The 26,626-nt window shown below is 37.7% G+C and overlaps 1 protein-coding gene across 1 annotated transcript; it reads left to right on the top strand.

Annotated features, from left to right (window-relative positions):
• Positions 1 to 781: 781 nt before the first annotated feature.
• On the top strand, positions 782 to 26,407 carry LOC103031123 (calcium-activated chloride channel regulator 3A-1-like). Its single transcript, XM_049466913.1, has 14 exons — positions 782 to 974; positions 1,085 to 1,219; positions 3,364 to 3,514; positions 3,646 to 3,754; positions 5,617 to 5,782; positions 5,929 to 6,156; positions 18,064 to 18,288; positions 18,429 to 18,609; positions 18,993 to 19,099; positions 19,187 to 19,402; positions 19,523 to 19,793; positions 21,366 to 21,527; positions 22,574 to 22,798; positions 25,224 to 26,407. The coding sequence occupies exons 1-14, from the start codon at positions 825 to 827 to the stop codon at positions 25,610 to 25,612; spliced, it is 2,715 nt and encodes a 904-aa protein (XP_049322870.1). The 5' UTR covers positions 782 to 824; the 3' UTR covers positions 25,613 to 26,407.
• Positions 26,408 to 26,626: the final 219 nt, after the last annotated feature.

The following is a 26,626-nucleotide window of genomic DNA, read 5'->3' as shown; positions in this document are numbered from 1 at the left end:
AAGGGCAAAACAAAAGACATAAACCGATAATCCGAAAACAGGGTCGTAACGAGAAGGTAAAAACAGTACACAGGAAAACGCTTAGTATGCAGCATGAGTCGGCAATACCTTGCGGTATGTGTTTACAAACGGATGCCTTAAATACAGGATCTAGATAAGAATGAACCGGAAGTAATTTAGAACACAGTTTGACTTTTTGATTTATCAATTTTTGACCAAAATATTCTTCATGCTGCAAGAATTGTAAAGACATCAACATCATAGAATGGGTCCTATGTTAATATGTAACTTGGCCTGTTCAGTAAATGTGACCTCTTCAAAATCTGCAAATTCAACAGATTACCATTTTATACCTATAAACAACCTATAAAATGTTTAGTATTTTTTTGTTTAAAATATTTGCTACAGTGCATTTTGAGTTTTTTTAAAGAAAATACTGTTATCATTGGTAGGTCTGTTTAATAAAATTTCATTTCATTACTCAATTTTACTAACTGTGATTTGAATTAACCATTTAGGACAATCTGAAAAAAAAATTGCATAATAATGTGAAAAGTGGTGCACAGGTGTGAAAACTCAAACTTGGCAAACTGTGTTCAGCAGTTTGTGAGGGAGTGGCGCAGATTTATAAAGCCTTATCTACACTTGTTTGCTTGTACGGAATTTATGACAAGAAATAAAGCTAAGTGGTCAATAACATACAATTATAAAGGTGTTTTCCCAACCAGGTTTTCAGTAATGGCCCTATAATGACAGAAGGTGATCATAAACCTCTGAAATAAAGCTCCCACTCCGTGCTCTGTGTTTCAGCTAGTTCTGCAGTCATGGTGAGAGTGGTTGCTGTGGTGTTGCTGGTTCTCAGCGCTCTGGGAGCTGCTATAGGAATTAAACTGGATGGAAATGGATACACTGACCTTCTTATAGCCATCAACCCAGCTGTACCTCAGAATGATGAGCTCATCAATCGAATCAAGGTACCTTTTTATACATACTGTATATTCCATATGTTACATATTAATTATACTATACATGAGAGCATAATCTGATTGAAAGATTATTTTGTCTCCTTTTCTAAACTGTTTAGATAATGATTACAGACGGATCAGAATATCTGCACCAAGCTTTAGACAACAAGGTGTTTATTAAGGAGGTGAAAATACTAGTACCACCAAACTGGAATGGATCTTACGAGAAAGCAAGAAGAGAAACCTACGATAAGGTACAATATTTTAATCAGTAATGTGCAGACTGTTTTTAGCAGCATATAGTATAGATAATGTACTTTATAGTTATTATAAAAGTAATAACACTGTGTTTATATACACTTCAGTATCTGTATAATGTCTTTTTTATGAACTTGGGCAATCAGATGATACAAAAAGAAAACTCATTCAGACAATAAAGTTTTACTTGGCAACCAGCCAATAAACTTACAGAAAAAGACCTGACATAAACATCATATAAAACCTGAACTTCACGCCGCAGATTTTTTTAACACATCAAGCTGCAATATGATCATAAAGCAGCTGGAAGTTTTTGGACGGCATTTCTACTCACTTATTTCCACTACATGTTTTTACTGATGCACAGACTGAGACATCCCAGAATACATACACACACTGAAGCATCCCAGAATACTCCATTTAAGAGTATATACACTCACTGATACATCCTAGAATACTCCATTTAGGAGTATATACACACACTGAAGCATTCCAGAATACTCCATTTAAGAGTATATACACTCACTGAGATATCCCGGAATACTCCGGTTAAGAGTATATACACTCACTGAGATATCCCGGAATACTTCGGTTAAGAGTATATACACTCACTGAGATATCCCGGAATACTTCGGTTAAGAGCATACACACACTGAGACATCCCAGAATACTCCGGTTACATTGAGTGTTCCGCTAAGCCAGGGTCATCAGCTAGCGGTTCGTCAAACATAGCTTGTTTTAACATGGGAAACACGCAGACTACTGTCCAATAAACTCACCTCTGAACAGCGAATAGGCTAAAGCTTAGCGCAGTTAGCGGCTAATGCTAATGCTGCTCCAGCAGTGCTAGCCGGGGTAAGCAGCAGACTACAGCCTAAAAATACTCACAGAGTACATACACGCACTGAGACATCCCAGAATACTCCGGTTAAGAGTATATACACTCACTGAGACATGGCAGAATACTCCGGTTAAGAGTATATACACGCACTGAGACATCCCAGAATACTCCGGTGAAGAGTATATACACACACTGAGACATCCCAGAATACTCCGGTTAAGAGTATATACACACATTGAGACATCTCCGAATACTCCGGTTAAAAGTATATACACGCACCGAGACATCCCAGAATACACCGGTTAAGAGTATATACACACACTGAGACATCCCAGAATACTCCGGTTAAGAGTATATACACGCACTGAGACATCCCAGAATACTCCGGTTAAGAGTATATACACGCACTGAGACATCCCAGAATACTCCGGTGAAGAGTATATACACGCACTGAGACATTCCAGAATACTCCGGTTAGGAGTATATACACGCACTGAGACATCCCGGAATACTCCGGTTAGGAGTATATACACGCACTGAGACATCCCAGAATACTCCGGTTAAGAGTATATACACGCACTGAGACATCCCAGAATACTCCGGTTAAGAGTATATACACTCACTGAGACATCACAAAATACTCTGGTTAAGAGTATATACACTCACTGAGACATCCCAGAATACTCCGGTTAGGAGTATATACACGCACTGAGACATCCCAGAATACTCCGGTTAAGAGTATATACTAGCACTGAGACATCTCAGAATACTCCGGTTAAGAGTATATACACACATTGAGACATCTCCGAATACTCCGGTTAAAAATATATACACACCGAGACATCCCAGAATACTCCGGTTAAGAGTATATACTAGCACTGAGACATCTCAGAATACTCCGGTTAAGAGTATATACACACATTGAGACATCTCCGAATACTCCGGTTAAAAATATACACACACCGAGACATCCCAGAATACTCCGGTTAAGAGTATATACACACATTGAGACATCTCCGAATACTCCGGTTAAAAGTATATACACACACCGAGACATCCCAGAATACTCCGGTTAAGAGTATATACACTCACTGAGACATCACAGAATACTCCGGTTAAGAGTATATACACTCACTGAGACATCACAGAATACTCCGGTTAAGAGTATATACACACTCACTGAGACATCCCAGAATACTCCAGTTAAGAGTACATACACTCACTGAGACATCCCAAAATATTGTTTTTATCATGACTTTATATAAGAATGTTTGTTTTTGATTCTGATTCTAATTATAGGCCAATATAATCATTAGTCGCCCACACCCAGCTTTCATTGATGAGCCGTACACTAAACAGATGAAAGGCTGTGGGGAAGAGGGGGAGTACGTTCACCTCACCCCAAACTTCCTCCTGGACGACAGCTTTCTCAAAAGTTATGGGCCGAGAGGTGAGAATTTAGTCCATATTTATGTTCATGTTGCTCAGAAGCTGCTGAAATTAAAGTGTTATTACAGTAATGCAACCCTGGATTCAGTAATTATTGGCATAAATATTATCTTTTGTTTTCTGATTTTGCAGGAGTGGTCTTTGTTCATGAATGGGCTCATCTGAGATGGGGGGTGTTTGATGAGTACAATAAGAAAGAGCCATTCTACTGGTCCAAAAATCAAGAGATTGAACACACAAGGTAAGAACAGCTTCTAGAAAGGTTATATTTCTGAAGAGGTTTCTCTGAGTGAGAACTGTGCACAGGTGGTGTTGACTATATTACTTGCCTATTTTTTAAATCTATGATTTTATTGTGTTTTATTTTTTTGTGGTAAAGATAAAAATGCTGTTTGGTTGATTCACAGCTAATATAGAATTTGGATCTTGATCAGGGCGGTTTGTTTAACCTCTGTGGGCCATACATGTTGATTAATGTGCACATACTGTAGATCCAATCAAATCAACAACAAAATGTGCACTGGGCTAGTCTTTCACTATTTCACTGCAAAAGTATTCATATCCCTTGAACTTTTTCATATTTCATCACCTTAGGATCACAAACTTTACTGTATTTTATTGAGATTTTAGGTAATATACCAACACAAAGTAGCACATAATTGTGAAGTGGAATTAAAAAATAAAACATGGTTTTCCATCACACGCAGCTGGATCTATTTACCAATTAAAGGTACTGTGGTTGGCCCCTGGGGTTAGGGGCGGGACCACTGTGACCCAGAAGGAGAAAGCACACAGAGAACACAGACAAAATAATTTAAAACATAACTCCAGCCCAGTGGGGCTCTAGAGTCTGTAGAGATTCTTTAGCTTTTTAGGTTCGTGCAGCCTCAGCTCTCAGCTCCCCAGTCCAAAGTCTTTTTTGAGTGTGGGCTGAGGCTGAGTTTATATGCCTGTCCCAGCTGGCTGTTTAATCAGTCCTGATGCAGACCAGCTGGGACAGACAGGGCTGAGCGCTCCTGCGTGGGGTGGACCCACAACTCCCTCGCCTCCTCACGCCACAGTACATTCTGTATGAACTGAGAACTAGCATGTGGCTACAGCAGTCAAATTTCAAAACACCAAAGAGTGTAGTCTGCCTCGCCCACCCTTGCCCAGCCACGAAACTACCTTGGGTTGCCAAATTCAGCAGGCTGAATCTACACAATCTACACAAAGTTTAGAGTAGTAGGAGAGGCAGAGAACTTAGATTATGAGCGAGAGGAGAAATACAGCAATTCTAAACTCTTGTCACTATTGTAATCTGTATTTAGAGTTATATTAACTGTATTTTACACGAGGCAGCGCTGCCTTGCGCGGGGCACAGACGACCGCAGCGCTGCCTCGTGTAAAATACACGAGGCGGGGCACATACTGCCAATATTTACTCACTGCCAAAATTTACTCTTGTTTTATTCCTTCTTTGGTCACTGAGCTTTTTTGAGACAAGCTGAGGCTTTTTAAGTTGTGTAGCAGCTGAGGTTTAACTGAAGCAGCCCTGCTAGCTGCTTTGCTGCAGCACCGATCGCTGTAGCATAGTGTTACAAGCTGGCAACCTCGGAGGGTGGAGTTAGTGTTGGGGATTGAGCAGCAGGAGAAGTCAGAGGACAAAACTTACACAAACTCCGGGACGGAGTGAACACTTAAAATAGGAACGTACTACTGAAGCCCTGCTGACAAGAGCTGCCAGTGCTTCCACTCAACATGTTTCCTTAATATCTGATGATACATCCTGATCATTTTATCATTTACTACTGAAAATTAGTTACATATTGGTCCTTTAAGTGACTTTTGAAGGCGATTGATTCGCACTGGAATTTATTTAGGGATTTCAGAGTAAACTTTTGCTGTTACACTCACACTTTTGAGATTTTTATTTGATTAAAATTTCGAAAACCATGTATCATTTTTGTTCCAGTTCACACTTGAGCTGTTCACACTTATGTGCTGTGTTGGTCTGTCATGTAAAATCACAATAAATACATTTAACTTTGTGGTTTTGGGGTGACAAAATTCTACAAATTTTGCATACTCACATATAACCTGTTCTGAATATGTTTATTTCAGATGTAGTGGGAGGATTGCTGGCAAGTTGGTTGAAGTGGTTAATGGAAATCCTCTGCTTTGCTACAATGATCCAAAAACTGGTTTACCCACTGAGGGATGCCAGTTCCTTCCAGATAAATATCAACAAACAAACGCTTCAATCATGTACATTCAAAGCCTAGATTCTGTAAGTTGAACTTCTGAGTCAATATGATGTTAATCTTTTATTGTTAAAATACAGCAATAAACCTATAAAACTGTAACCATGTCAACGTTTGTATAACAAGAAGCATAATTAAGTTGAAGTTAGTAAGACTGTAACTCTGGCTGCAGGTGAACACGTTTTGTGGAGATGAAGAACACAACACTGAAGCTCCGAACCGGCAGAACATAGAATGTAACTTCAGATCTACCCGTTCTGTCATTTATAAACATTCTGTGGACAGTGCCGCCCTTCAGACCTTAACCCCTGTACCGTCTCCATCACCTCCAACATTCAGAGTGGTCCAGAGGAGAAATCGGGTCATCTGCCTTATTCTCGATGTCTCTGGAAGCATGGCCGTAAGTTACAATGTGAAATGAATACCTTTCTGAAGCAAGACCACATGATTGTTACAGTGATAAAAGTGAGTACACTGGTTAGAAAAAAAAAATCATGATATTTTTTTTGAATGCTGGTACTTAAAGCTGATGTCCATAAATGTTGGGATTTGGGGGATTTAGGGCCCTCTCTGGTGAGAATGGGTAATTGCTCTGAGCATGCGACAGAATCATTTTAAACTGGGCGGGTGTGATGTGGCCTCGTTTCAGATTCAAGGTTATGTTCAGCCAAAGAGAGAGAGAGAGAGAGAGAGAGAGCGTGTGCTCAGTCAGAAATTGCTGAGGGAAATGTCTTCAGAGGATGTAAGAGAGTTATATAAGGTTGTCAGAGAAAGAAAGAGAGAGAGTAAGAGAAAGAGAGAGCATAAACTTCAGCATAAATAAAAGATAATCTATCTTCTGAACTCTACAGTAAGTGTTGCTGTGTTATATACAAAAAATTGGGGTTTATATATATATATATATATATATAACTAGTAAACCAAAAGCTAATCTGTAAGTTCATTTTTGATATAGCTGCAGTACGAAATTACAATCAAAGTAAAATAGTTTGTATAATAGTTTAATATTCTTACACCTAAAATACTAAACTAACTAAAAAGTGGACCAATTTAATCCAAGGAGGAATGAACATGCTACTGGTCTTCTGGTATTACTGTAATGTTTTTGAAGGGATGTCTTCCAGAATATTTGAATTTAAGTGTTGTTAAGAAAAGCACAATTTTGGGATATGAACCCCACCTCAGTTACCTGAGATTCTCTCCCTTAGACCTATATACAGTATACTTCCCAGTTGCATCTTAGCCTCGTGACTAACAACCTCGTATGACTTCCATCTCGAGCTTACCCGTCACTCCTGCTGCCTTGGACCTTGAACTGGTTGGCTCAGATTCTGGCCTCCTCGTCAGCTGCCACTTCCTGTAGCATTCCAAGGCTGCGCACAGTGTTCTCTGTAGCTGCAGCTTGCTCAGGATCTGGACACAGTCGCGGCTTGTCTCAGGGCCCAGCGTGCCCAGTGTTCCTGGCAAGGATCTCGTTAGGACATTTAACCTATGGCTTTGACCTCTCAAACACTGCCCCTTCCAACCCTGGCCCTACTCTACTCAATGTCTAAATGAACCATTGTTCAAGGTTCATTGAATTGCAGAAGGTGCAAAAGGCATCTCTTTTGCTTGTTTGGTTCCCAAGAAGGTCCTTTTTTCCTCTGTGTGACCTGCTGGGTGCTGCAATGACTTTGCAGCTACTCCACCCATGCGGCTCGGCCACGTCCAGCAGCTTGCATCCCTCACCTGGATTCTTTTCCATCAGACCCACAACAGCCCGGCCCTCTGTCTTTTCCTGCTTTGCTTTCTTCTCTTCCCGTTCTCCCACATGCTCCTGTCTGCTCCTTTTATATCGTCCTCTCTTTGCCCAGCTTCTTTTGTTCTTTCCTCTGTTTCTGCTCAGGCCCCCCCCCCCCCCAGCAACTGGCCCCCTTTACTATGGCTTTTGCTCTATCCGCACGTTCTTAGGTCGCCCAGCTTTTTGACCTTGTGCCCAGGTCTATGATGTCTTCTTCTCTCTCTCTACTTTGGCTTCTGCCCCACCTCTCGCTGGTATTCATCTTTTTAGTCTAGTCAAACCATCCCTGAATTAGAGGTTCCTGCACGGTGCAGATGTGGTTCTCTCTTCTCTCCTGCTTCCTTCAGCCTATGCTGCAGCCCTATGCATTTTTCAAGATCCAGCTTCTATTGCTCACTCTGATGTTGTCTTCAAGGTCCTTACCCTTCCTAAGCAAGCTTACTGTAAACTTTTATAAACATTTAGAGGAGTATAAAACAAAACAACAAACTGCGGGGTTTCTGTAACGTAAAGGTCGGTAACACTTTATAATACTGTTCCATAGTTAATAGGTAACTAAGCAGTAACTAAGCAGTAACTAATTAATAGTGCTGCATTAACACCTAAATAGTTTCTATTAACTACCAGGGAGTACTGAATAATTACTCAGTAGATAGTACTGAACTAATGATTATAGTAGTTCACTATTAACTCCACAATAATTACTGAGACTTACATATCTCCCAGAGAACTACTTACTAATGATGTCTTCTTTATAATAACTACTTATTAAGTACTGCTCAAATCAACATTAACTACTGAAAACCCTTACATCCCACCTGGGGAACTATAGATCTAAATCAGTCTACACAAACAATTATTCTATCAGTGGTGATATTAAAGGCATATTTGAGTGACACCATTTGTAGTAGTAGTAACCTTAATTACCTTATTATCATCATTATCTTCCAAATATTAGCAACATATAGTAAAACACTACAGTGTGTCGTAATCTGCTTAAACCCCATTTTTAAAAGAAAAAAAATAATAAAAAAATAACGTAATATTATTACATAGTAGACATTATTTATGTTCTCCAGAAGACTCTAAGACTGACTGTACTCAATTTTGTTTTAATGGTGACTGCTTTAATTTTCAGCACCAACCTTATAAACATCTTTAGCCTTGCAGTCTCACAGACTTTTAGTGCGCATTATTAGGGTAATTACGGTAATTCCACAGCGCCGGACCCTAGCCTCTATCAGTGTGTTTATCTGCTGCTGCAGGTTATTCTATCAGTGGTGATATTAAAGTCGGTGACACCACTTATCATATATTAACCTTACTTACCTTAGTATGCTCAATATCTTCCAAATGTTAGACACACTGAAATGTGCAGTAGTCTGCTTAACCCCCATTTTTGTAATGTTCTGTCAGTGTGTTACAGGTGTTTATTCTAAACCTGTGCTCTTCTTCAGTCCTCCTGGAGATGTGCTCAGTAGAAGTGATGGCTCACATACAGCTTTACTGTAGGTTGTGTCCTAGATCCTTATTCTGGGGGAAATCATGTTTAAATGAATAAATATTTGTGTTAGATAACGGACTAGGCATCCCTGTGTTCTTCATAGATAATTAATAAGGGGTCCCTGTCTTCTTTTTTCGGGAGTTAACAGCAGCACATGGTAACCCATTACTAATGACTGAGGAGTTACTGTGTTCTTCTTTAGGAGTTACTGTAGATCATGTCACAGTATTATAAAGTGAGAAACATGGTAACTAATTACTAATTACTGAGGAGTTACTGCAGATCATGTCACGGTATTATAAAGTGAGAAACATGTTAACTAATTACTAATTACTGAGGAGTTACTGTGTTCTTCTTTAGGAGTTACTGCAGATCATGTCACAGTATTATAAAGGGAAATATACATTAATAATAATAATAATAATAATAATAATAATAATAAATATAGCCGCAAGCGGCAATCATCGGGTTCAAGCACCAACTTGCACAATGGTGCCTACTGGAGCATTGAATGGTGATGTGTAAGAAGGTCTAATATGATTGGAGATGCCCTGTCACATTTAGAAATTATCAAGTTTTTCACCTGTTATTAATGTTGAGCAGAGGCCTTTCAACCTGATCAGTGCTTAAATTCACATGTAAATCTAGTGAACTTTGTAGGATATTCATTAAGTGAGTTAGAACTAGTCAAAAGGTGTCTACATGTTATTGGTATTGATCAGGTGGCTTCAACCAGAATGTTCACAAAGTGGTATTCAGATTGACCTTTGAACCTTTGCAGAACAAGCTGAAATGTTTGACCAAACAAGTTTAAATTAACACAAAGGAGTGAATGTTCTGATATGACATGTAATTACGAAGTTATTATAAATCTAGTTCTGAATTAAATGGCGCTTCATCAAGCACCAACTAGCACAATGGTGCCTACTAGAGCATAGGATGGTGATGTGTAAGAAGGTCTAACACAATTGGAGACATTCTGTCACATTTAAAATGATCAAAAGTCTTTCACCTGTTATTAATGTTGAGAAGAGGCACAAAGGAGTGAATGTTCTGATATGACATGTAATGTCAAGTTATTCTTAATCTAGTTCTGTATTAAATGGTGCTTCATCAGAGTGATATTGTACAGAGGTCTTTAACATTGAGATTACAGCAAATACTGCAGAGTTACAGCGATTTAGGTTAGAAATTCCAAGGACGCACAGATTGCTTGATGCCTGGAGAGTATTGTATGTGAAATTTTCACAAATGTTTTTAATGAACATTTACCTAGAGACTCTACAGTGTGCAGCAAGACTGAAATGGAGGTGATAGGCCAAATATCCAGAGAGTAGTTTCAATATAGCTATTTTCAAACAATTAGCAATTATGAATGAACAAAGCACTTTTTAAACATAGTTGTATTGAGAAATTTGTCAGAGCCACTGTACTAAATATGGCAAAAACAATTAGATGTCAAAATAGTACAGCATGATTGACATATACTCGTTTTTTTGGAACAGCGCCCCCCAGTGGGCGGATTGTTTCAGCACTTTGCAGGTCACTACAGTGTCTCCACCTGAACATAACTGCCAAATATCATCCAGATTGGGCAACATTCAGCCTGCCAAAATGTCTGCTGAATGCTGATTGGCTGATGGTGTTCAGCCATGTTGATTGATTAAGTTGCCCTTTGAACATCCTTTAGAGGCTGTATGATAGATTCTGCATGCAAAGTTTCAACTTGCTAGGTTGCACGGTTGCTGAGAAACAGTGCTCCAAATTTACCTCTTGAAGTGAATGGGGCATATATCCGGAAGGACTAATTTGCATATGGCGGCCATATTGTTTACATATTTCAACTTTTTCTTAATGAATATTGAAGCGCATGCTCTCACGAGTGTTTTGATACCAAACATGCCAGGATTGGTCAAAATTCCTAGGACTAGTTTGCAAAAGTAGGTTTTGCATATTATGCAAATTAGCACAAAATCTATATAGACGGAAGTGCATGGTCCAAATTGGAAAGTTGTTGGTATTGACCCAAGGAATCCATCAAAAAAAGAATTTTGAATGTAGGTCTTATGGTTTTTGAGTTATTGAGAAAATTGTGAAAAATGAATTTCCTTGTTTATAGCGCCACCACTTGACCAATCGGTGCCATTTTTGTTGTCCACCGAGATGCACTGATCCTACATCTACCTACCAAGTTTCATTTCTCTATGACTTACGGTTTAGGCTGCACAACTGTTTTTACAGGAGAAAAAGAATAATAATAATAATAATAATAATAATAATAATAATAAATATAGCCGCAAGCGGCGATTTACGGGGTTCGAGCGTTACAGGCAAAGAGACCCCTGGAGGCCAGTTAGGCTTAAAACATGTTGCCGGTTGACCGGCATCGCCAAACTGGATGAGGATGACCAGCATGACCGTGAAGACCAAGCTAGATTACCAGCATGACTAATCTGGATGACAAACTTGTTGACCATATTGACCAAGCTGGAAGACCATAATGACCAAACTGGATGACCAGCATGGCAAAGGTGGTTGGCCAGTATGACCAAGCTGGAAGACCACCATTACTATGAGGACAAAGCTGAATGACCAGCAGGACCATAATGACCAATGTGAATGGCCAGCATGACCAAGCTGGATGGCCAGCATAACCAAGCTGGGTGACCAGCGTGACCATAAAGACCATAATGGCAATGCTAGATGAGTGGTGTGAGTAAACTAGTTGAAAAGCATTGATAAATTGAGCTGTAGTGTTCATCAGGTTTTATGTGGTGTCTTACTGCACTCTAGTGGGCATTTGGTGAAACAAATTCAGTTCTTAAATTGAAAAAACACAAGGCATAAAAAGGGCATATAAATAACCCGTATATAGTGTATAAGTTTTGACCTGATTAACATTCCGCCTGTTAAAAGCTTGCTGGAATGTGATTGGCTAATAGTGACCACAAAAGTGTCCATATCAAATTTTCATTTGGTGTACCATTAGTGCATGGGCCATAGATGATAATTGGCTAGGATGACCTTGATAGCTTGTATGGTTCTAGAGAAACAGCTATCGAGCATTGGCCCCGCCCCCTGGGGGGGTGTATGTCTACTTATACTGACAGGGTATCTGAGAATCATGTAATGATCAAAGGACTGAAGTGGTATTAGTGTCAGGTTAAGCATTCAAAAGTTATAAGTGTTAAAGACATTTTACTGCACCATGGTAGAACTCATTTGCATATGGCGGCCATATTGTTTATAAATGTAAAGATTTTTTTTATAATTATTGAGGAGTAAGCTCTGCTGAACTGTTTGACTCCAAACATGTCATGATTGGTCAAGGAGCCAAGGACAAGATCTCAAAAGTAAGTTTTGCATATTATGCAAAAAAAAAAAAAATTAAGTGGGTGGAGCATAAACAAGAATGACCCAGGTGGCTGACTAGCATGACCAAGAAGGATAAAGATCTTCAATTAAGCAAGACAAGCAAGATTGAATAAGTTCAGCAGAGCTTTAATTTAGAATAATTCACCTGTAGCTGTTTCACCAAATGACCACCAGAGCGCAGCAAGAGACCACATATAACCTGCTGGAAATCTATCACTCTATCAGAAAGACAGAACATTCCCTATCAGTGTGTTTCTATTTATTAAAAAGAGAAGAAAAGTCCGATTGGGCTCCAAATTGGTACTCATGATCAAGTGGTCTGTATATATATGTGTGTAAATTTGTGTGTTGATAGGGTCAAAGGTTCCTGACTTCTGTCCATTTAGGCTTGAAAAAAGCGATAATACAGGCTTATGGCTTACAAAATGGCTGTTGCTCTTTGGCCATATTAGAGGCAAAAAATATCTGATTTGGCTCAAAATTTGCAATCAAGATCACAATATCAGTCTATATATGTATGTCAATTTCTGTGTCGATAGGATCAAAGGTTCCTGACTTCTGTCCATTTAGATTTGAAAAAAAGCGATAATACAGGCTTGAGGCCTACAAAATCGCTGTAGTTTTCCAGCCGTTGTAGAGGCAAAACATGTCCGATTTGGCTGAAAATTTGCAATCAAGATCAGATTATCAGTCTATATATGTGCATAAATTTGTGTGTTGATACGGTGAAAGGTTCCTGTCTTCTGTCCATTTAGGTTGGAAAATAGCGATAAATAGAATAAATTGAAAATAGTTATTTTTTCACTGTAGAGCCTACTGAAGACTTATTTGGCTCATACTTGGCACATGTACTTCAAATGTCATTGTTAATTAGTAGCTTCAACAGTTTTGGCATGTTTTAAACTTTGACAGAGTTTTGGCCAAATAACTCTGAAAAGGCTTTCACGTACATGTTTGATCAAGGTTTATGGGCCTCAAGTTGTTAAAATGTCAAGATTTTTTTGATAATTATTTACCTACAGGGTCTCAAGATTGCATCAAGACCAAATTTGTTTTGATTGATTAAGGACTTAAAGACAAGTTCGAAAAGACCAATTTTCTCTTTTGGCCACTGATGAAAATCTTTGCATTTTTGGTAAACACATGTAATTACAAAGTATACAACTAAAAAAGAATAACAAGCCTAGGCCACTTGTACCTTTAGATATAACTGATTTTCTGCTATAGCGCCCCCTTGAGGCCAATCAACGCCATATTTTAATGGATGATAGAAGGCCCTGAGATACATGTAGGGTATAAGTATCGTCCTGATTGGTCATTGTTTAGCCTGTCAAAAGCTTGCTGGAATCTGATTGGCTAATAACGATTGCAAAAAATTGCATATCAAATTTTCCTTCTGTAAAACATTAGGACATAGGCCATAGATGATACATGCCAAAGGAGAGCTTCATAGCTTGTACGGTTCCTGAGAAACAGATTTTTAGCTTTGGCTCCGCCCCCTGGGGGCGTATGTCTACACAGATTGACGGGCTACCTCAGATTCATGTTGGCATCAAAGTTGTAAAGTGGCATTAGTGTAGGTTTAAGCATTCAAAAGTTACAGCTGTTAGAGTAAATTTGGGTGTGCCACGGTAAGATTAATTTGCATATGGCGGCCATATTGTTTACAAATTTCACAATTTTTTCGATAATTATTGAGGTTGGGCCTCTGCTGAGTTGTTTGACACCAAATATGACAGGACTGGTCAATGACCCTAGGACAAGTTCTCAAAAGTAGGTTTTGCATATTATGCTAAATAGCAAAAAATCTAAGTGGGCGGAGCTTAGTGGTTCTATTGACCTTTTTGATTTGCCATTAACCAAGGAATCATATAATGCAAGAATTTTTGCTCTAGCTATCAGGGCGTAGGAGTTACGAGGCCAAACGCGTTGACCTTCGCCATAGCGCCCCCTTGAGGCCGATCGGGCTCATCTTTTGAATCTGAGTAGCGGTGAGAAGTACTACCATATGACCAAGTCTCAGCCCTGTAGGCCTTACGGTTTCTTCTGCCCAATCACTTCTATGGCAGAAAAAGAATAAGAACTATAATAATCAGAACAATTACAATAGGGTTTCTAGCACTACGTGCTCGAACCCCTAATAATAAGAAGAAAAATCTTAGCAAAAACAATAGGGTTCTACGCACCTTCGGTGCTTGAACCCTAATAACACACATTTAACCTAGCTAACTAACACACACACATTTAACCTAGTTAACTAACACACACACATTTAACCTAGCTAACACAAATAACCTAGCTAACACACACACATTTCCCCTAGCTAACTTAGCTTGCTAACTTACACACATTTAACCTAGCTAACTAACACACACGCATTTAACTTGCTAACACACATATAACCTAGCTAACTAACCCACACATAAAAGTTAACTTAGCTAGCAAACGAACACACATAACCTAGCTAACTAACACACATTTAAACTAGCTAACTAACACACACATAACCTAGCTAACTAACACACATTTAAATTAGCTAACTAACACACACATAACCTAGCTAACTAACACACATTTAAATTAGCTAACTAACACACATTTAAACTAGCTAACTAACACACACATAACCTAGCTAACTTAGCTAGCTAACACACATCCTAAAGCTGGTTAACAACCCACAAAGAGTCCTCCTCTGATCCGGGGGTAAAATAAGCTGGAAAAGATCTCAATATCTTGATTACTAGTTTATTTTCAATCAAATACAGAAATATGAAAGCAGCAGAGTTTCTCTTAATCCTCCTCCAGCAGCAGCAGCAGCAGCACAGCAGAGAATTTACACGAAGGACCAGGAGAGCTGCGTCCGCTGTGAAATTACCGTAATTACCCTAATAATGCGCAGTTAAATAAATCTCTGTGAGACTGCAAACACTGAAGATGCACTTTTATAAGGCTGATACCTAGTATTAAAGCAATGATTGTTACATTATTACTGTCTTACAGTCATTCTTAGAGTCTTAGATGCCTTCTGGAGAACTTTCATCAATGTCTTCTATGAAATAATATTACGTTATAATGTTGTTTTTTTCTTCCAAAAATGATGGTTAAGCAGAGTAATACACACTGAAGTATTTTACTATATGTTGCTAATATTAGGAAGGAACTGAGGATAATAAGGTAATTAAGGTTACCACTACTACAAATGGTGTCACTTGCTTAATTCAAATATGCCTTCAATTATTATGCATTTAACTCAAATATGCCTGATTTAGATCTATAGTTCCCCAGGTGGCATGTAGGGGTTTTCAGTAATTAATGTTGATTTGAGCAGTAATTAATAAGTAGTTATTATAAAGAAGACATCATTAGTAAGTAGTTCTCTGGGAGATATGTAAGTCATAAATAAGAACATAAATAATGTCTACTATGTAATAATATTACGTTATTTTTTTATTATTTTTTTTCTTTTAAAAATGGGGTTTAAGCAGATTACGACACACTGTAGTATTTTACTATATGTTGCTAATATTTGGAAGATAATGATGATAATAAGGTAATTAAGGTTACTACTACTACAAATGGTGTCACTCAAATATGCCTTTAATATCACCACTGATAGAATAATTGTTTGTGTAGACTGATTTAGATCTATAGTTCCCCAGGTGGGATGTAAGGGTTTTCAGTAGTTAATGTTGATTTGAGCAGTAATTAATAAGTAGTTATTATAAAGAAGACATCATTAGTAAGTAGTTCTCTGGGAGATATGTAAGTCTCAGTAATTATTGTGGAGTTAATAGTGAACTACTATAATCATTAGTTCAGTACTATATACTGAGTAATTATTCAGTACTCCCTGGTAGTTAATAGAAAATATTTAGGTGTTAATGCAGCACTATTAATTAGTTACTGCTTAGTTACCTATTAACTATGGAACAGTATTATAAAGTGTTACCTAAAGGTCTTGACTGTTACACCCCTACCGCTCAAATGTTTGGAATCACAGTGAAATTTTCTTGTTTTTTAATGTAACACACTTAAGATTATGAAATAAAGCAAATAAACAGGACTTGCAGACATTGTCAGAGTAAGAAATATTGATTTTAAAGAAAATGATGACTGTGTACTTCAAAATTTGCATTCATCAAAGAAGCCACCTTTTGCAGCAATTACAGCCTGGCAGACTCTAGCTGTCAACTTTTCGAGGTAATCTGATGTGACTTCACTCCATGCTTCCTGTAGCATCTCCCACAACATGGATTGGCTTTATGCAGTCTTCCTCCGTACCATACACTTAAGCTGCTCCCACAACAGCTCAACATGGTTCAGATCCGGAGACTGTGCTGATCCACTCCATTACAGTCAGAATTCCGGCTGACTCCTTATTTCTTAAATATTGCTGACACAATTTTAAGATGTGTTTGGGGTCATTTTCCTGTTGTAGAATAAAATTGGCCCCAATCAAGTGCTGTACACAGGGTATGGCATGGCAATGCAAAATCTTGTGGTAACCTTCTTTCTTCCCTTCCACTCTGAACAAATCTTATTTACCACCTCCAAAGCAGCCCCAGACCATCACGCTGCCTCCACCATGCTTGATAGATGACATTAAACATTGGTCATGCATCTTTTCATTGGTTCTGCGCCTCACAATTGTTTGAGACAAAGACGTCAAACTTGAACTCATCTGTCCACAACACCTTCTTTCAATCTTCCAGTGTCCAATGTCTTTTCTCTTTGGCCCTTCGCAGTCTTTACTTTTTATTGGCCAGTGTGAGGTATGGCTTTTTCTTGGCAAATCTGCCATGAAGTCCAGCATCCTGAAGTTGCCTCCTGACCGTTGATGCCGACACTATCATTTGACAGCTTTTGAGGTGTCTTTCTCTCAAACTGCACACAAGATATTGATCTTCTTGCACAGTTGTGCATCGGGGCCTCCCACTCCTTTTTCTGTCATTGTTAGAGCCGGTTTGTTTCACTCTTCAAAGGTAGTCGTTAACAGCATGGTAAAATATTTTCAGTTTCTCTGCAATATCTCGCACTGAGTTGCCTTCCTTCCTAAACCCAACAATGGACTGACTGGTCTCTAAAGAAAGATTTCTTTTTTCTGACCATTTTGAGCCTGTAAGCAAGCCAACAATTGCTGATGCTTCAGATACTAAACTAACCTACAATGTTGCTCATTTATTAGTATAACGTTTACAGCTGTGCATTACAATTGAGCAAGGATGTCATAAGAACCAATTAGCCTAATAACATTCTTAACTTGGATTGACTGGCATACCAGGAGATTTAGTCAGAGGACTGATAATGGCTGATAATAGGACTATATGCAAAATAGGCCTCTATACAAAAATAGGCCTTAATACAAAATTTTTATTCTTTAAAAATCATCTGATAAATTAATTGTGAAATGGACAATATTGTTTGTGAATTGCATGAAAATGTGTTTTTTTTGCAAGTGATCCCAAACTTTAAGCGGAGTGTATATATATATATATACATATATATATATATATACATATATATATATATATATATATATATATATATATGTATATATATATATATATATGTGTGTGTGTTGTTCTGTAACTGTGAAAGAATGTCTATAAAATGGTCTAATATTTCTATGTGATTTGTTTGGTTTAAAGGGTGGTAGAATACTTCGACAGGAGCAAGCAGCTGCACTGTTCCTCAGCAATATTGTGGAGGAGGGGGCTTATGTGGGCATTGTTCAGTTTAGTACTGAAGCACAAATTAGAAGTCGTCTCACTAAAATAGAGGGAAAAGACTCAAGAGACGCTTTAATCAAAACCCTGCCAAAAGTTGCAGATGGATGGACATATATGTGTAAAGGACTTCTGAAAAGCTTTGAGGTAAGTAATATATATATATATATATATATATATATATATATATATATATGCAGCTCTAAAAATAAGAGACCAACTAATCAGGACCAGGAGTCAATGCATTGAAGAAAACCAACTAAAGCGAGGCATTTTTGGTATTTCAGGTGCTTAAGGCAGATGATGGAGACACAATAGGAGATGATGTGATTTTTCTGACGGACGGTGAAGCAACAGATGACATTAAAAGTTGTTTTCAGGACGCAGTCAACAGTGGTGCAATTATCAATACTTTAGCACTTGGTCCGAGTGCCGATGTCATTCTAAAAACCATGGCAGATCAAACAGGTACAGATAATAATTCACTGTAATGTTGATACCGTTTTTAAAGGGTTTTTGAATAAACTTAGTTTATTAATATTATTAATTAGCTAATAAACTACTTAATAAAATATGAATTCAAATATATAGCACTGCAGTGATTAGCACTGATTAGCATGGTGCACTGCAGTGCTGAAGATAACGACCCACCACCAAAATAATAATAGCTGCTCTGTGGTGGGTTTCTCTCCTGTGGGGTTCTGAGTATTAAAGAACAGAGTGAAAGGAGAAGAATAATAACGTATGTAGAGAAACAGATACAGAACTACAGCCTGTACTTATAAAATTGCAATATTCAAATACTCTTTATGCATTTCCTTAGTTTGATATAAAATGCATTTTTTTTTTAGAGGGAAAGTTTATCGTAGCCAATGATGATTTGCTCTCCAACCAGCTGGTGGAGGCCTTCTCCTCATTTTCATTTTCAGATGGAGATCCTATTAAACAGACAGTGCAGGTGAGATACAGTAATAAACAGCCTGACAGCTCAACACTGTGAGCCAGAGTGTCTCTTTTACTGATTTATTATTATTTTATAAAACAGCTCGAGAGCATTGGAAAGAATACTGCTGATTGGTTTAATGGGACAGTGCCTATAGATGGCACTGTAGGAAACAGCACCACCTTCACAGTCATTTATGAAAGAACTGCACCCACCGTGCACATAGAGGCACCAAGTGGGCAGGTCTACAATCAGACTCATGTCAATGACGACGCAGCTGCAAAGACCCTCACTTTAAATATTCCTGGAACTGCAGAGGTATAGCAGAGTTTCTGAAATATCTGACTATTAATTTTATCTTACACAGTAGAATATAAAAGAGGAATTATAGCACAACATGAAACTTAATGACTTCTGAATTCCTCTTCTACCCATCAGCCTGGAGACTGGATATACAGCTTCCTCAACCCAGGAACTACTGCTCAGAGTATGACCTTAACCGTGACGAGTCGGGCAGTTCGTGAAGACGTCCTTCCAGTCCTCGTTACAGCCCAGATGAACCAGCTGAGCAGCGATGGTAGTAAACCCTTAGTGGTTACTGCTGAGGTCACACAGGGTTCTAGCTCTGTTATTGGGGCCAATGTTACTGCCACCCTGGAGTCAGATACTGGGCATTCAGTACAATTATACCTTCTGGATAATGGAGCAGGTAAACCTCTTTAAGTCTTGAATGCACACCTATACAGTACTAAATACACTAATCATCAAAATATTGTTGCACAGGAATGACACTTGCTGGGTAGGTTTAACAATGTCAGGCATGCAGATAACTCCAGTATTTCACGTTATGAAGAATCAGAATGGCAGTGCCAACCATTGAATCTGTGTATGGAGGCACTGTGGTCAGTGCCAAGATCAGCATTTTGTTGCAACGCGTGCCATCTTTTCTCTTTATGGTTGTTTCGCCTGGCCATAGACAGGAACCAGTGGAACTTGTAGTTCCTTAAGCTAGAGCTAACTGCTCTAGCGTGATAACCACTTTACTTTACTTGTAAAGTCACAAGAGTCCAGATTGAGTTTCCCAGCCCATCTTTAATTTATTAACAACATTAAGCTGAGTTGAGCTGAGTGATGCAGCAGGAAAACTAGCATTACAGTGTTACTCCAAAACCACAGAGCTAACCCAGCTAACTGAAGAACCACAGAGTCTAAAACACTTAAAAATGCTTAATGTGGGTTTTCTTTCCACTGAAGCCTGTTATAAGGATGAATCTTAACGTGACTTAATGTAATTACTAAAACAACGAGCCACAAACACCAAACATCTTATTTTTTCACTGCATAATAAACTTAAACAGAATCTATAAACAAATCACTATAACCCACATTACTGACCCGCTGTAAAATCCAGAGAGGCTGGGGAGGAAACAGGCTGGATGAGGAGCTCCAGTAACAGTAAATTATGTATTTTGAGTTTGCTGGTGTAGCTGGTCTGTCAACAAGTTATATCCAGGGTGGTGTTGGATCAGTATAATTAAAGCTCAGCTACACAGGTAAGACGTGTTACAGCATTTAAAGCTGGTTCTGGGTAATTCTGTGCTGTTGGGTCAGAAAGGGAAGTTATATGGATCAGCCGGACTTCGCTGTTGTTGCGCCGAAAAGAGTCCCTCCTGATCTCTAAGCTAATGCTAAACAAAAAACTTGCTGTGTGACGTCAGCGTTTTCAGAAAGCTCTATTTTCCCCGTCCACACGGCTCTGCTGGGAGCTTTTCAAAAATCTCCACCCTGGAAGGCGTTTTTGAAAAGCTCCATTTTCAGTGACTAAAAATGCTATTTTGTGTGGACGGAAGGCCAAAATGAAGACAAAAACCTCTGTTTTTAAAAATAGCCTTAGATAATAATGATGGTCATAATAATGGTTAAAATATTGACACAGTTTGCACAATTTGAATAGTTCACTGTGAGGTGTACTTACTTGTGTTGCAAATATTTAGACATTAATGGCTGTATGTTGAGTTAATTTCCGTAAATCTATACTGATACACAAACTGTACACTGGCTGCTACTATAAGTTATATCCAAGTGTTGAAAATATTTGCAGAAACATAGTTATGTGTAACTGTTGGTGAGACCAAGATGAAATGTCTACATCGCATGTAAAAATGTGCAGAAGATAATAAATTGTCCAAATAGTCTTATTATTTTTATATAATTTTTAAATGACTGATTAGCAATATGGTTATTACACACCGAACTGTTTTTTTGTTTGTTTGTTTTATAGCGGCCGATAAAGACAAAGATGATGGCATCTACTCTAGATATTTCACACAGCTTCGGGACGGAAGGTACAGTCTGAAAGTGAGGGTGACGGACCATATTGACACCAGACTGTCACTCAGCAGACACAGCGGTGCTCTGTATGTCCCTGGATATATTGTGGATGGTAAGTTATGTAAACATTTGTTACCCTACAGGACATTCATTTTAGGAACAATCAGAAAAATAATTTTCCTTGATGTCTAATCACATCTACAAGGCTCAAACTGTATTTTAGTGAAGTGTTCTCACTTCTTCTTAAACATCATCAAGAAAAAAAAGGGCTCGTGGACTCGTTGACTGATACTGATCCTATGGGATCCTATGCTCAAACCAAGCCTGTTCACGCATAAAGCTCCGTTCTTCAAAAAAAAAAGCAAAAGCAGGTGTGAATGGGAAGCAAGGCTGTTAAATTTTGTGCTTTGGGTTCAATTCTTCTATACTGGTCACTGCATATTTAACATGGCACCTCATGGCAAAGAACTTTCTAAAAATATGAGAAATGTGATAAATTGTTAACGCTTCTTAAAGAAATCAAGTCTACTCCACCTCAATTTAGTGGGTAGAGGATCTCTCACTAAGAGTACTTAAATGAATTGGACAAAGCTGTTCAACAATGAGCAAAAATGATTTAATATTCAACGAAATATATTATAAATAGCACTGTTGCCAACTAACAATTTAATAGCAGCAGAAGTGTTGGCCATAAATGACTCCAAAATGTATTTATGTACAAGAACATGGCAAAATTTAGCACCTACTAGCTGCAATTGCATTGCAAATATACTGCAATCCAATGTTACAGTTAGACATTTGAATATATTATCAGGAAATTGTTACACAAGCCAACCACTAGTGCTAAAACATGGAGGTATAGGATGTAAAGAGTGTGTAATAAGGTGTGATAAAATATTAAAGATATCAAATATGATAAAATATTTACTGAAATGTAAATGAGGGCTGTACTCACTTTTTTGGATATTGTATATCAGATTTCAATATGTATTTGATTCCAAATCTAAATAAAAAATGTCAGAGTCAGTATGTTTTTGCTATTCACACTGCTACATACAGATCTTTATCACATGGGTATGATTTTCGGATCAGATTTGAACCACATGTACCTGCTTTGTGAACGTAGCCTAAGATTCTAAGATTCTAAATTCTCTTCAGGTAAAGTAGAAATGAACCCCCCGAAGCCACCAGTAAACGTGGAGCCGGCGAATGTGGGCAGCTTCAGCAGAATAGCCACTGGAGAGAGCTTTGTGGTGAAGGTCGCATCAGATGTTACTCCCAACTTCCCTCCAAACAGAATCCGAGACCTGAGTGCCGAATTCCAGAACAACGCTGTGCTTCTCAAGTGGACGGCTCCAGGAGAAATCTATGATGAGGGGACAGGTAAATATTGTACACCATGGGCGTTGCCTGGCGGGGGCTACCTAAAATATAGACCACTGCAGCCGTGTCGTCATTTTGTAGTCAGCGCCATATTTGTTTATGCCCATATTTGGAGTCTGAATTTCTCAATGGCCGGAATGAACAGGCGTCTTCTCTATTACATTCTGTGGTAAATAATGTTCAGAACTCTGTATGTTTATTCTGAGTTCGCTGAATTACGAGATTGTTTAGGAGTCGTAATTAAAATAATGCTAGCTTTTGGGTAATGCTACAGCACACTGAATTGACATCATAGCACAGCAGCTCAGAATGCAGGTAGCCTATCAAGGATGGGCTGTAGAGCACCGGATGGATTACGTTTTGGATTATTATCCTTCTTTTTTAGATGATCACTGGTATGGCAAGAGATGAAACCCATTCTCAGTTTGGTAATGTTGAGCAGTGTAGCCTGGGTTAGAGCTTTAAAAGGCAGATAAAGAGAACGTAAGCATTATCAGTCCTATATACGGTCACTGTTTTATACTAATTACAGCACACCTGATTCAACTAATCAACTAACAAATAACTAATCAATTAACAAGCCCTCATGAAGGCGAAAAGCAGGACACACTAAAACTAGCAGCACCGTGTTACCCTAGAGCCACAATGCTAATGTAGCTAACTGAAGAACCAATCGAGTCTACATTATAAAAACACTTTCCTGTAATTTGGGTTTTCTCTCCCACTGAAACTTATAATAAGGAAAAAGCGGTAACACTTCCTATGAACACTGTATTCATAATGCCTTAGGAATGCATTCATAATGCATTATATGACATGTGTAATACATTATAATGACTATAAAAAGGCTTTGTAATAACTCATAAGTACTTACAGCGACATTCATAACAAATTATAAACTACAAGTATATAGGTTTATAAAGAAAGGGCTAATAATGGCTTATAATACCTGTCCATAAAAAAAACATTGTACAATGTAGTGTTGTAATGCACTAAAATACAGATTTTTGGTATAATGCATTATAATATGCAGCTATGATCTTTTAAATTAAGCTTTTATATAAGTACATAACACATTATAAAGCCTTCTGTGCAGTCATCACTGACTTTAAGTGAAGTGAGTTTTCATACTTTAAGTAAATTTTATTATGCCTCACTATAATGTCTTATAGAGCATTGAGTGCTTGTTATTGGCTTTAAGTGAAGTGTGTTTTCAAATGCATTTTCAAATGCCTACAGTAAGGCATAATAACATTTACTTCACGTTTAAAACACACTTCACTTAAAGCCAGTAAAGAGCACTCATAATGCTCTATAAGACATTACAGTGAGGCACAATACAATTTACTTCATGCTTAAAAAGCATATGAAAACTCACTTCACTTAAAGTCAGTAATGACTGTACATAAGGCTTTATAACTAAATAATAATTTTAAAAAATGTGCTGGATTATTTTTAATTTTTTTAGGTGGCGGGAATGGGCTTCCATACATATCGATATAATACAGCATAGAACAGCGTAGATTCTGCTTCTCTAATTAAACACGATAATACCACTCGTCTCAGATACACTGGAAAAGCTTCAGTGTTTAAAGCTGTGGTTCTGGAGTAACAATGTTTTGTTCTATTTCATGCCTCCTGACCGCCAGAGGGCGGCTTAGCCTTGTGGATATTCCCTTGGGCACAGCAATGGACCGAGCAATTATACCAAAAAAAGCATGTGACCCACCCAGGTTTCCACATCTAGCTATGTTATGATCCACTGCAGGAGCATTTACTTTAAATACGAGATGGTGTTTACTTTAAATACAAGGCTAAAATTATAGAATTTAATTATAAATTATAGAATTATAGAATACATTCTTCAGAATTTTTTTTTTGTCATAGAAAAAAAATATATATATATATATAAATATGTAAATATATATATATATATATATATATATAACTTATATGTATATAACTTTGAGAAACTCTTGAGAAAACACAATAATATGGCAATTCATTCAGTACTTGATAGTATTAAGCAAGCGATAATACAATTTTTATGACCACAGATGGATTAGTCAAAACCTTAAGAAAATATAGTACCCCATCAATAAGGGTATAAATATTAAATAAATATAAAACATTAATAATATAGGTTTACAGTCTCTGGATGCCAAAAGATTGGGGTTAACTGCTAAGCAACTCAATCAGCATTGATCAAAATTTGTTCAAATTATTTTTGTTTTATATATTATGGTTTAATATTTGTGTCTTATTTTTAAGCATTTTATAATTTAAATGAAATTTTAGTCCTATGTGTGTGTCAGGTTCAAGGTGCTTAGCTAATGCTTTATCTTAAATTGTCCTACTTTTCAAACACACTAACTAATTGCAAAAAAGCACACCTCAATAACTGTACTTCCTTTTTCCCTTTAAGCCACATCCTATGAAATTAGATGGAGTGAAAGTCTGGAGGTGATTCAGAATTTCACAAATGCTAATCGGTTGAACACGTCTGAACTCCAGCCACAAGAAGCAGGTTCAGCCGAACATCAACACTTCCTGCTGGATATCAAGATCGAGAACGGCACCACCCTGTTCTTCGCTCTTCTGGCAGAGAACAACAACACGGCAAAGTCTGAAGTATCTAACATCGCTCGGGTCACAAGCTTCATCCCCACTCCTCGACCTCCTGCAATTTCAAACCCAGGCCTGAACCTGACCACCATCGTGGTCTCGGTCTGCGCCGTAACCATGGGGGCGTGTCTGATAGCTTTCGTAACAACATGCGTGATGAAGCGAAGGAGAGTCGGTGAGGAGGTTTAGAGTCACAGGTATCAGCATTCAACATTTTGCTGTTAGTAGAACATTTTACGAATGTTACAGTTAATGTTCTTAGAATGTTCAATCTGTCAAACTTTCTGGATGTTCTTTTTTTTATCTGACACTTTTAAACGTTCTGGTACCAATGCTGCAATTTCACTTGTTTCAATGTTTCAATTTTTAGCTTTGGAAATGTTACTTTTAAGGTTTCCATGTTTAGTATTTGTTTAGCTGGAGACATAATGTGAGAAACGTTCTAATAATGTTGTGATTCAAATCATTTATTATGTCACATGATTGTTTTAAACATTCCTGGAAGACTGTTTCTGCAATGTTGTTTAAAATATTGCTAAACGTTCTTCTAATGTTTTCTGTTAGCTGGAAACTAAATATTTCAAACAGAAATGACTAACAAGCATTAATATCTCAATATTTAAGATAGACCTGAATTCTCATGGGAAGGTAGCCCTTGTGGGCAAAACTGCACTAATGTTAGACGACTTAGACGACAATACGACTTCAAATAAATCATGGTTGCAAGTCATTGTCTTGTATAAATATTTTTTATATTTTTTATAATAGTATGCTTAGTTTTTGACATTTTTGGATGCTTCTATTAAAATCAAGTTTGTATTATGAATTACTTAGCCATATAGCCAAGAATTAGGAGTTGTAAGTACAACCATGTAAATAAACATGTATAATTAATGAATTAAAGTGATTTAAGCAGAAACAAATATAAATAAATGTAAAGTTTGTAGCTCTGTAAATGTAAATGTTTGCAGCTCTTTAATAAAACAAATTTTAAAGACTTTTAAAGACAATATATCCTTTTCTGCACCCACACCATCACACCTCTAATTTTAAGAGAGTCTAATAATAATAAGGCAACAATAGGACTCAAATACCTTAATTGTATTTTATTGCTTATTGTAGTTTTTCTGTTAAAGTACCTTTTAATGTGCATCATTAATATAAGTATATATATATATATTTTTTACATACTATTGTAGCCTT

The sequence above is a fragment of the Astyanax mexicanus genome, chromosome 18 (genome assembly GCF_023375975.1).
Source record: "Astyanax mexicanus isolate ESR-SI-001 chromosome 18, AstMex3_surface, whole genome shotgun sequence".
NCBI classification, from domain to species: domain Eukaryota; kingdom Metazoa; phylum Chordata; class Actinopteri; order Characiformes; family Acestrorhamphidae; genus Astyanax; species Astyanax mexicanus.
The sequence above is the reverse complement of the archived record's forward strand: the minus strand, read 5'-3'. Positions and strand labels throughout refer to the sequence as shown.

Coding starts and splice junctions, on each gene's coding strand:
- LOC103031123 (XM_049466913.1), top strand. CDS start 825: ATGGTGAGAGTGGTTGCTGTGGTGTTGCTGGTTCTCAGCGCTCTGGGA. Junction 19,794..21,365: donor CCTTCTGGATAATGGAGCAG/GTAAACCTCTTT, acceptor TTTGTTTTATAG/CGGCCGATAAAGACAAAGAT. Junction 21,528..22,573: donor CCCTGGATATATTGTGGATG/GTAAGTTATGTA, acceptor AATTCTCTTCAG/GTAAAGTAGAAATGAACCCC.